The following is a 12,050-nucleotide window of genomic DNA, read 5'->3' as shown; positions in this document are numbered from 1 at the left end:
TGTTTAACAGGTATCTGGTTATCCGCTTTAGAGTATTTGTGGGAAAAGGTTAAAATGCTGTCCCCAGCATAAATTGGACCTATCTAGGACTGGTCTGTGTGGGAGCCAGGAGCTGCTGATCTTTGCTGGTATTATGCAGTCCAGGTTTCATGTTATTGTACAAATGGAAAGTGGTTTTTTTTCCTGGACTTTAATATATTTCTTTTGACATTTCATCTCTGTTCTTATCAGAAAAGGTAACCAGATTTTGTATTCTCAGCTTTGCTTTGTTTTGCTTCCTTTATGACTGATTAGCTTAGTTTCTAAATTGGTTCCCAAATGAAAAAAGGTTTATATGATTGCATCGTGCAACTGTCATTGTGTTTGGGTATCATTGGCTAACTTAGATCAAATTTGGCAGGGGAATGAGTGCTTCGTGCAGAAATGCTGCCTTTCTACCAGCTGGTGGAGGCTGGGGATGAGAGACAGAAACCAGCGCATGGGATGAAGGGTATCTTGTGCCTGAGCTCCCATGTTCTGCTTGCCCCAGGAGCTGGCTGGTGTGTGTGCTCTACAGATGTGGTTTGCAAGCACTCAAAAAGAGCTTTAGGGTGACCTGTTGTTCTGCTAAGTGGTAATTGAGGCTCGAAGTGGGAACTATTGACCATGAAAGGAGAGACTGGGAATGAGGGGAGATGAGCTCTAAGAAATGAGATGAATCCTGAAAGGATTGTAACAGATGTGAAAGAGGAAAGCCCGCAGTTGTCTGTCCTCTGTGCAGATTCTGGGACAGAAATAATGGTGGGAATTTATCTTTTTGAATCACTCTAACATCAGTGGAACACTTGTTATTTACATCTTGCATGTACGTTGCTTTTTCCTTTGTAATATCTTTGAAGCTGAGGTCTAGAAGGGCAGACTATTTGGAGGCTGTTGCTTTAAGTTTATCATGCTGCTCTGACAAACTTTCCTTTTGTGGCTGAGGTGTCAGTCTTTAACAAGAGGCACTTCTGACACTTGATAAATATTGCTTTTAGAAGTGAGCAGTGCAGTAGAAATGGAAAAAGATTGAGATAAAATTTCTTTTATAACATTTGTTTCTTGACTTTCTGACTTAAGATACCTACTGATAGTCAGAGGTGCCTTTCATATGGAAAGTACTGAGACTGATAGGGGCTGCCAAACCACCTGCCTGGGATGCTGTTAAGGAGAAAAAGGGGACATGAAGAAAAGGATACATTATATACGTGTTCTTCAGCAACAGAATCAGTTGTATTTGCTTTTCTTTGTCTTAAGATAGATATTACCTTTTTGGAGGCCTCAGTAAGTTTTCAGTAAAATATTTTTCTTGTTATGAATGTGCTATCTGATAATACATGAGAAGTGTATTTGAGCTCTTCTGATTCTTGCCATGTATGGCACAATAAACTGCCCAAATTTGGTCAAATATTTTTAGCCACTTAGTCATATGTCTTTTAATGTGCTGCATATGTAAGCTTTTGATTCACTTAGCAACAGCATTTTTATGAGTATATCTTGCCAGGTTTTCTTATGTATATTTGAAAAAACAGGCAAGGATTCTTCTGTATTGGATTGTGTCACAATTAGTTGATTTGGGGTTGTTTTTTTGTTGTTGTTTGTTTGTTTGGTTTGGTTTTGGTTTTTTTTTTAGTAGCGCTAATCAATTTTAAGATATCCTTGTTTTCACGGATGATGAATTCTAGAGGATTTTAATATACACAAGTATGCAGCATATTAAAATATCTAAATTTAAAAATGTTTCTGATAGAAATTTATTTTTCCATATAATTAACTGGTGAATATTATTGTAGATATAGAATATCAGTGGTCAGGCAAACTGGATATCCAGAAAAATATGGACATGTGGCATGTGTGACATATGGCTCAGTTAGTGTTTCTGTTAAGTGTAAACATCTGAGCTTCTTGAATTTGTTTTCTTTCTGAACTGATTTATGGTCTTGCATTTGATTCCCTTTCATTTAAGTAACCCAGTGTCTTACAACAAGAGGTGATTCTCTTCTTTCAAGCTTGTTACTAGTGTATAAGCATTGTATACTGATGATAAGTGGAAGAAATTAAAGACAATATGCTTGATGAATTTGTGGTCTTTATTGTTGGACTATGTTAAGAAATTATTTTATTAAAAGAATTGCTGATTTACGGATGGATATTACTAAAACGTTTCCAAGACAGTTTTCAAAAATACCTGAAAAGGTAGGAAGGTTTCTGAATGTTTTCACTCCAGAATGTGGTTTTGTGTTTAACTGAAAAACAAATAATGCAAGCGATGTACTGCGGTCGAGCTGCACATTTCTGAGTGAAAAAGTCCAGATGAGACTCGTTAAAACAGTTCTATGTTACATTCTAAACAAAGCCTGAAGTTCATACCTAGCTGAAACAAATGGGGTCAAAGAGGGATGATTTGTTGCTGTTTTTGTTTGGCTGGTTAAACTGGGCAGCAATACATCAGTGTAGCTGTTGCCTCAACATTGCAGAATGAAGGAAAGCTTCAGGATTCATCTTGGAATGTCCAATTGCTTAAATAAAGAAATCTGAAGGTTTTTTTTCCTTAGTAAAGCAGTATGTAATTTTTTGTCTTCTTAGAAGTATACTGGAAAGTAAAATTTATACCTTAATTGCATTTAATTAGAGGCATAATTCTCTAGAAGGATTTAGGAGCCCAGGAGTAAAGTTCTTATTTCAGCCTTCTGACTATGTAAGATTGTTGATTTATTAAGCTAAAAAGTTAATACCAGTCTTGTGGGGTCTAGCTGTTTGGAGTTCTTGCTGTCCTGAGATGCAGAGGGACTTTTCTCTCAGTTGCTCTGCCCTTTTAAGGGCAGCATTATGGAAGTTGGCAAGAAAACTCACTGAGCACCCTGTGAGAAAAATACTTGAACACGGAGAAGAAATGCAAAATAGGAGTCAGTTAAGATGGAGGTCTGCAGAATGGCTGTAGTTCTGCATCTGGGCAACACTGTTTGCTTGGTAATTAAGAGATGTGCAGATACGATAATATTTTTGCAATTGCCAAATTGATACTCAATTAAGTTTTATAAACAGGGATGATTAATAGACTGTTAAAAGATTTATGGTGGTATAGAATATGCTGCATTAGAAAACAGCAGGGGGATGTTGAAATACAATGTAGCATCCCCTTCCTACTCCTTAGTCTCAACTGTATTACAGTTGAAACCACATTATGGTATTGTTTCCAAACTACTCCCTGTCTCTTAGTCACAATTCTACTTCATGGTTAGCATGGTTTATTCAATTTTAATATCCACTCCAGTGGCTGAGCTGGGCCTGGGATGAAGTGAGGACCTGGGGGTTTTATAAAAGGAACCTCTTTGTACTAGAGAACAAGGTTAAAAAATGACTTCTCAGAAAATCAGAATGCATGTACCTGAGAAAATAATATTTTTTGGTTTTGTTAAACTCTGTTTACATTCATTTATTTAAAGTTTCACAAGTTTGAAACACCTGCTGTTTATCTCTCAAATTTTTCCTGTCTTGCTGTCAGACCCCAACAAATAAACCATCCTTCCTCCTCAAACCTGGAAATACTTACCTTCTCTCCTGAAGATGTTGCTTAAAGATGCACAGTATTGTAGAACAGCTTTAATATGAACTTACTTCTTAACTCTTTCTTTCTTTGTAGGCTTGTATAGATGATAACGTAGATATGGTGAAATTTCTGGTGGAAAATGGAGCAAATATTAATCAACCAGATAATGAAGGCTGGATCCCTCTACATGCAGCTGCTTCCTGTGGATATCTTGATATAGCAGAGTAAGACTTTTTCCTCTATTTTTGAAATCAATATATTTTGCTAATACATCGTTGGAGAGGCACTAGAAACAGATGGTATTCATAAATTGTCTTTTTAGTTGCCTCTGGGATGTGTAGTGAAAAAGAATGCTTTTATATTGTGTGTTGGTTGTGAAGTGTGCTCTGTCCATAACTTTGTGCATTGCATTTTCTCTTTCTAGCTTTCTTACATTGCATCTTAGGTAGATACAAACATAAACAAAACATAAGACTGTTTATGACTGTCAGGTCATTTTTTTAAATTATTTTCTTCCGTAGAAAGGTTTTTTTGGGGGGAGGCATATGGAGAAAATTCAAATTTACATTTATTAGTGGTCTGAACCATTATCCCAGGATAAGTCTGTGTAGGAGATACATTTTGCAGTTGTATTTGCAGTCTTGAAACATTTGTTTTTCAGCTGTGGTCTAGAACAGTGAGTTTTGCTAGTTATTTTGGTTGTGGAGCAAAATCTTAGAGTTCAAGTTAGATGCCTGTTACGGTATTAGTTAAAGCTTACTCACTACTGAATTCCAGGAGTGGTTTTATTATTCTTGAAGTCTGTTCAAGGCCACTGAAGATATGCTAAAATCAGATTTTTCTAAAGGTTGTCTCTTTGAGCCTGAAATAATGATTGGTTTGAGAAAATGTGTGGTGTACGTGGTTCAACACACTGTTGCTGCAGCTAAGCAGGTAACAGTGTCTTTCTAAAGACCCTTTGGGTAAACACAAACTTCGTTAATTCTACTAAATTCACTGTGATGTCTGATCCAGTATTTTCTCATGTAATTATGTACTAATTACAGTGGCAAAAAATGGAAATGGTGAGTTTGTTCTGTGAGTTTGAGAGTTTTAATTGCCTCAGTCTAAAGGAAAAGGAAAAATTCTGGGGACTCATATATAATTTTCACTGGCAATTTTTTTTTTTGAGTGTTCATACGGTGAAGTGCCTTGTATATCCTTGGTATAACTGGGGCACTGTGTGACCACAGCATCTGTAATCCGCATTTCTATGCTGTGCAGATGTTTGATGCTGTAATCCCTCTTGCATGTGTATTGGAAGTGTTTACTTGATGACCATACTACGACAAGAATTTCCCTACAAACTGAGATAACAAAGCCTCTCTTCAGTTTAGTGGAGATAAAATACCTGCCTTTTTTCCACAATAAGAAAAAGTTGAATAGGTTCTTGACTTGGCATTGCAGCTTAACGTAGGCACATGTTCAGGAAAGAGACAGCAGTGTTCCATGTCCACAAGACAGTTTTTTCCTGTTGACTTAAGTATCTGAAATCTATCACCTTTTTTTTAATCTCAGAGTGGAACAGAACCTGTGTGCATATTTTCTATAGATAGCTTTTCGAGAAATGAGGTTATTGGGGTATAATCCTGTGGGATGTGGGACATCTAAGCTGTTGGAAGAGCAGTGTTTTTAAGGTGCATGGAGTTTTGGAGATAAGCTGTTGAAACAAATTTCCATATACAGCTGAGAAGAGTAACTTGCCATGGATGTGGCAATACTTAGATCTGATGAGGCCCATGGAGTTTAGATTTTCTTGAAACTGCTTCTCCAAGAGCTCAGCTTCAAATAATGTACAAAACTGAATTCTACAAAGCATAATTTGCAGATGAAGCAAAATTGGGAGAAGGTGAAAGGAACTTTTAATTTGGGTAAATTATGGATCTTGTGTACATAGTTCTGAAAAGATTACAACTAATAGCTTGTCATCTTTCAGTTCTTTATGATTTAGCATTTTTGTAAAGAACATCTTCTGTTCTTTTCCTATTTTCGTGCAAGAGAGAGGAGAGTCAGGGAATGAGTTCTGGTGTTCCCTAACTTTGTTAATGAAAGGCTGAGAGCGTCTGACCTGTGCTTCCCTTTCTCATCCTCCTGTGGAGCTGCCTGTTGCCAGCTTTGTAGAGCTTCTCAAATTGGAGACTCAGCAATCTTATTTCTGCTTCCTCTGCTGGCATCTTAAGTCTTCTTAGGGCTTCCTTCAGATATAAATAGCCGCAATTTATTTCTCTTGAAATAGCACAATCTTTTAAGTTCTCCAAATATGCAAAATTACTTAATATATAGAATTTGTTTACAATGCTTATATTTTTACAATTCATAAGAAAAATATTGCACGATAGCATACTTTCATTATTTCAGGTTATGTTTCAAAATCAAAAATTATGTCTAAGAAAGAAACTGAGCTAGGAGATGAGGATATTTTCTGTTACAAAATGCATTTTTATGTTTAAAAATCTTAGAATCATAGAATAGTTTGGGTCTGAAGGGGCCTTTCAAAGGTCATCTAGTCCAACCCCCCTGCAATGAGCAGAGACATCTAAAACTAGACCAGGTTACTCAGAGTTCCATTCAACTTGGCCTTGAACAATTCTAGGAATGGGGCATCCACAACTTCTCTGGGCAACCTGTTCTGGTGTTTCATCGTAGAATCGTGTAAGTTCGAAAAGATCCAAGATTATCAAGTCCAACTTTTGACTGAACACCACCATGTCAACTAAACCATAGCGCCAAGTGCCACATCCAGTCGTTTCTCCAACACTTCCAGAAATGGCGACTCCACCACCTCCCTGGGCAGCCCATTCCAGTGCTTAACCACCCTTTCAGTGAAGAAATTCTTCCTGATGTCCAACCTGAACCTCCCCCAGAGCAGCTTGAGGCCACTTTCTCTTCCCCTGTTGCTGGTTGCCTGGGAGGAGAGGCCAATCCCCACCTGGCTACAACCTCCTTTCAGGTAGTTGTAGAGAGTGATAAGGTCTCTCCTGAGCCTCCTTTTCTCTGGACTAAACAATCCCAGCTCCCTCAGCTGCTCCTCACAGGACAATCATTTCCCTGATCCTGCTGTCCACACTCTTTTTGATAAAGGCCAGGATACCATTGGTCTTCTTGGCCACCCAGGCACACTGTTCGTTCATGTTCAGCCAGCTGATGACCAGCACCCTTGGGTCCTTTTTCCCTTGGGCAGCTTTCCAGTCACTTTTCCCCAAGCCTGCAGGACTGCTGGTGGTTGTTGTGACCCAAGTGTAGGACCTGGCACTTTGCCTTATTGAACCTCGAACAGTTGTCCTCAGCCCATCAGTCTGGTCTGTCCAGATCTCTCTGCAGAGCCTTCCTGCCAGAAGGGTAGAGCAGATTAACACTCCTGCCCAACAGAGTGTCATCTGTGAACTTACTGAGGGTGCACTCAACCCACTCGTCCAGATCATCGATAAAGATTAATATTAAACAGGACTGACCCTGAAACAGAACCCTGGGGAACACCAACCACCAGCTGAATTCACCATTCACCATCACTGTCTGGGCCTGGCCATCCATCCAGTATTTTACTCAGTGAAGAATGAATAAAGAGTCCAGACACCAGTTTCTCCATGAGAGTGCTGTGGGAAACCTTATCAAAAGCTTTGCTGAAGTCCAGGTAGACTTTATTCACAGTCTTTCTCATCCACTAGGTGGGACACCTGGTCATAAAAGGAGATCAGGTTGGTCAACCTGTGCTGTCTGCACCTGATCCCCTGATTGTCCTGTATGTGTCACTCACAGTGAAGAATTTCTTCTTAGTACCTAATCTAAAGCAGCCCTCTTTCAGTTTGAAGCTGTTCCCCCTTGTCCTGTCACTACATGCCCTTGTAAGAAGTCCCTCTCCAGCTTTCATGTAGGCTCTTTTAGGTACAGGAAGGCTGCTGTGATGTATGTCCCATAATGTACACATTCTTCCTAAGTAGTACCTACTGTTACTCAGATGTTCCCGAGTGAGGGCATTCATATGCTGGAGATATGTGAGAAGTACCGAATATGTAGGTGGTAGGGAGCTTCTTTGAAAAAAACTCTGGATATCTCAGGGAGCCACCACTTCAGCCATGTTTGGGCACTGGTCCCATGCTGATTGCGAAGGGGCTGAATGAATTCATGGCATGGCCTCCACTTGTTGGGGTTTTATTTTGCTTTTACTAACTGTGCTGTCTAGTCAGTGGGCTTGTCATTGCAGGTATATTCCCTGTCACTATTATCCTCCACTGTGTTCACCAGTCCTATGGCATCTTCTCCCAGCAGTATCTCCTGTCCCATTTGAGTTTTCTGCCCTTCAGAACAGCTGTATTCTCTTGAGTATGCTTCCTGTCTCTTCTAAAAAAACGAATCTTCCAGTTTAAGAACTGTTAGTCTTACGAAGGCCACTTCAAGCGAAATATACGGCAAGAGAACATAGTATAGTGTGAAATAAAGTGTCAGCTGGTTGCACATGGGGAGTTGTGCTGTAAAAGCAAAAATTCTGGTGTGGAGTGCAACTGCTCCTGTTCTTTCTGTAGTTTCTGCTATCTCTAAGTGCTAGGAGTGTTTCAGCTTACTGGAAATTCTTTGAATACTTTTAATTTTAGAATTGCCTGCTTAAGTTGCTGTTCATCTAGTTTATGATTATGTGAATTACCTTACAAGTAATTGTAATATGAACATGTTTTCAATTATAATTCTTCAAAATTGCCAAAACAGGTGGATTTTGGGTAGCACGTTCTCTTTTTCTATTCATCTCCATTTTTTTCATTACACAAAACTTTACACAAAGGAGCCTTTTTTTCTCTAATGTGCTAGTATGAACTAAAAAGTCAGCATCAAATGCTTTGTAAAATTTTAGTTATGTGGATAAAAACTTTTATGCAGGAGGACTTGGACAGAAATTTTGTGTACATTCTTTAAGATGGTATTTAATGGGTAGGATTAAATTTACCTTTGTAAGACTCCTGTAAAACTATTTTTGTGTATAATGAATTATTTTATTTGATAGATCTATTCTACAGTTTAAAAGCATGTATATTTTTTCAGTATCAAGGAATAGACAAATTCCATTTTAGAATGTAAAAAATGTAATGGAGGAGGGAAAAATAGTGGCATTTACAAAACAATTCTAAAATGCTTCTTTTTTATTTCTCTCTGCTTTGTATTGCACAAGATTAATGTAAAATCAAACAAATTATAGAAATTTCTGGTCAAGAATTAAAGTTTGTGTTAAAAATTTATTCTCCTGTGGGTTTTGTAGGATGCCTAGTTGTCAGTGTCTAGTTGATGTATTTCGAACCTTGTTTGCAACTGTACAGTTATACTACTTAAATATGAATGCTTTTTCATTTTACCCAAAATGAAAGAAGGTGCATCTTCCAGCAAGTGTAAGAAAAGTGTTTTTCAAAACCAACTTAGAAGTCAGTGACAGTTACACTTTTGTGCAAAAAAACCCCACAAAACAAAAACTGAAGGAGGAGAGACATGTCTGCTGAGGGCAGAATACCTTCATGTAGTAGGTATTACAACAGTTTGCCCAATGTTGCTGGCATTCCTCATGGATTCAAGGGTTGAGAAGTCCATGGAGGGTGGATATATAAAAAAAATACAAATGCAGAATACATACGTACAAATGGGATCTGGTTCAGAAAGTTCATGAAAGTAGATGGAAACTGGAAAGGTATTATGGGAAAAATAGCATGTATTTGCTCCATTTTTATTCTCTGTGAAGATCTAATTTCTGGATGTAGGCTAGTTGTTGAATGAATGCTTGAACTAAATCTGTACGTTTGAGAGCCATGTTTGATACACAGTTACATATACAGACCCTAAGACTTAGCACATTTTCAAAATACACCTTCATTATTTTAGAGGTTTTAAAGGGTGAAGCGTGTGATTACAGTCAGAAAGAGAAAATCTTGTAAAGTTCAGAACCTTCTCACTCAGTTTATTTAGGAGGAGAATAGCAGCTTGACCAACTCTGCTGCTCTAAAACCCAGCTCACCCACTTTCCTTCCTTCCTGCAGTATACCTATGTTGTATCCTCTCCTTCCCCTAATATTTAAAGCAGACTTTAAGAGGTTTGTGTGTAACCACTCGCTTGTTGCTGACGCCCAACTGTTCTTCCAGACTCCAGACACCTGAAAGTGAACCCAGACAAACTAGTTTGCTGAAGCCTCGGCAAACCATTGTCCCAGGATGTCCCTATTTTAGTAACAGGCCATTAAGACTAAATGAGTGATCATTGTTTGATATACAGAGGACTCAGAGACAGTCCTGCAAACCTGTAGTTGGATACCTAGATGTTCAGTGATAGGGTGGTTTGCTTACAGCTCTAGTTGGCTTGTGGGGACTGCTGTGGGTGCTGGCTGGTAATGATTCCTGCTTGTGCTCTTCTGACAACAGCTAGTGAAGAGAATCCACTGCAGTTTCACAATATGCTTAATGAGATCTAACTTGAAACTACTGCGGAAACAAGGAGATACTTTCTTCCATCCTCGGTTTTACTCACTCCGCAGGCTCTTGCCTCCTCTCTTGCATTATCTAATTATCACACAATGTGGGAATTATTAGCATAAGACTAACCTTCACGGAGTTTGGAGGATTTATTCTCTTTCGGATCAGTGAGCTGACCTGCTTGCCAGCAGCAGTTGGCAGAGATACGCAGGTAAAAAAAATATCTGAGCTGCTTTTCAGACATACCTGGTACTTCTGATCAGAAGCATGGCTGTGTAGAGGTGCCTGTGCAGTGGTAGAGTGCTATGTTTCATCTCCCACTTCATGAACCTGGAGCAGTTGGTACTGTTGAATGTTCTTTGAAGACAAGTGAGAGTGTTGGTGTCAGAAAGTATGTTTCAGAGCAGTTGTTTTAATCCATTTCTCTCAAAGTTTTAATCACTTTATCACCTGAAGGTGTTTCTTATTGGGGATTTTTAATCTCAACTCTTTTAATCTAAATCTTTAGGATTAAACACTTTAATCCTAAAGAGCAAAACATTATTTAGGCAGAGCAGGCCTATAAAAATGCTAGGGATGGCTTCTGTTCCTTCAGCTTTGTTCCCAGTTATGGTTGTAAATAACTGAAGTGATATTATTAATGATACATTCAGAAATGGATCTTTGAAGGATAATCAGAAATTTGGATTTGTGAATGGCAAGGTGAAGTTCGTGGTTTGATATAAACCACATGGAAACTGATTATGCAGGCTGGTGTGGGGTTTGGTCTGATAGAGATGCTGCAAGGTGAATGAGTGGTTTTGTCAGGATTCAAGACGTTTCTTTAAATGACACTAGGAAATGTTAACTGGAGGAGTAGAATTAAAAGGAAGAAGAACCAAATATGAAACTTGATAGAACCCATTCAGAAAACGAGGACTTCAGAAGGATGTGTTATAAAACAATCCATGTGACAAAATAAAAGCAGGGAAAGAAGATTTATTTCCAACCAGAGAAAAACAGCTCTGCTAGAAGAATGACCAACTCTTACGAGTTGATACTGATAAAGACACAGTGTTTGTTTTGAGAGCTGTGAAAAGGTCACTGCAGGCTTTGGAAGATTGTTTCAGGTAATTAATTTCCATCTGCTACCATCTTTCTGGAAGAATAGATTGGGAAAAAACATTAATGGGAGAGAAAATATGCCAGTATGGTAGTCATCTGTGTGGTGTCCCCTCCCCGCCAGTCAAAAGTGTGATGCTTGTTCTTTATTGGCAACATAAAAGTTTCTGCTTCTCCAAGCTTGTATTGGATATCTGCAAGGATAAAGCTAAATTCTGTTAGATAAAATAATGGGGAAACTTGGAGAAGATCAGTGAGCTAATATCAGTTGGCATTTTTTTTCTGAGGATGTACTGGGGCTGTGTACTGTTACCAGCATGTTTTTGCCACATATATGTACATCCTGTGAATAATTAAATACTGATGAAGTTGTTATGGTTGATGGTGAGATTCCCTTTTTAAAATCATGTCACTATGTGGTAGAATTTACTCTTTTCTACTGTGTAGCTGTGATCTGATGTGTGGATAAAACCCACTTGACAGAAATACACAGTAAGATCTAGTTGATGGGTTAGAGGAAACTATAGGACCCAACAAATTTGTTACCTGTTTGTTCAACTGAGTGTAGGAGACCTGGTCACTCTAGAATGCACAAAGGCAGTGTGTGCTCTCTAGCTGCTTTCTATCAGATTGGGTTACTGTGTGCATCTCTACTTGTGACCTTCAATATTTTTTAGTAAGTATATTGTGTTTCTGTTCTTCTAAGGCTAAATGTACTAGAATTTAAGTTCAGAGATGTTCCTCAGGGACATATGACTTACTGGAAAGTCAAGGGACTGATGTCCAGTGTAAAGCTCAGAGCACTGAAAAAGAATTTGAAAGTGCAGCTCATGTCTCAAAAAACCATCCTGCTTTGAGAAGTCATGTACATAGGAAAGATCTTACTTATCATAAAACAATG

The 12,050-nt window shown here is 38.5% G+C and overlaps 1 protein-coding gene across 3 annotated transcripts in view; it reads left to right on the top strand.

Moving 5' to 3' along the window:
- Window positions 1-12,050, top strand: part of PPP1R12A (protein phosphatase 1 regulatory subunit 12A) — a 117,971-nt gene that overhangs the window by 40,102 nt on the left and 65,819 nt on the right. For all 3 annotated transcript variants that reach the window (XM_017804397.1, XM_017804396.1, XM_017804395.1), the window contains exon 2: window positions 3,662-3,792. In XM_017804397.1, coding sequence (XP_017659886.1) covers window positions 3,662-3,792 — 131 coding nt within the window. The remainder of the gene's footprint in view (window positions 1-3,661; window positions 3,793-12,050) is intronic.

Source organism: Lepidothrix coronata, unplaced genomic scaffold, assembly GCF_001604755.1.
Source record: "Lepidothrix coronata isolate B3197 unplaced genomic scaffold, Lepidothrix_coronata-1.0 Scaffold9, whole genome shotgun sequence".
NCBI classification, from domain to species: Eukaryota; Metazoa; Chordata; class Aves; order Passeriformes; family Pipridae; genus Lepidothrix; species Lepidothrix coronata.
The sequence above is the reverse complement of the archived record's forward strand: the minus strand, read 5'-3'. Positions and strand labels throughout refer to the sequence as shown.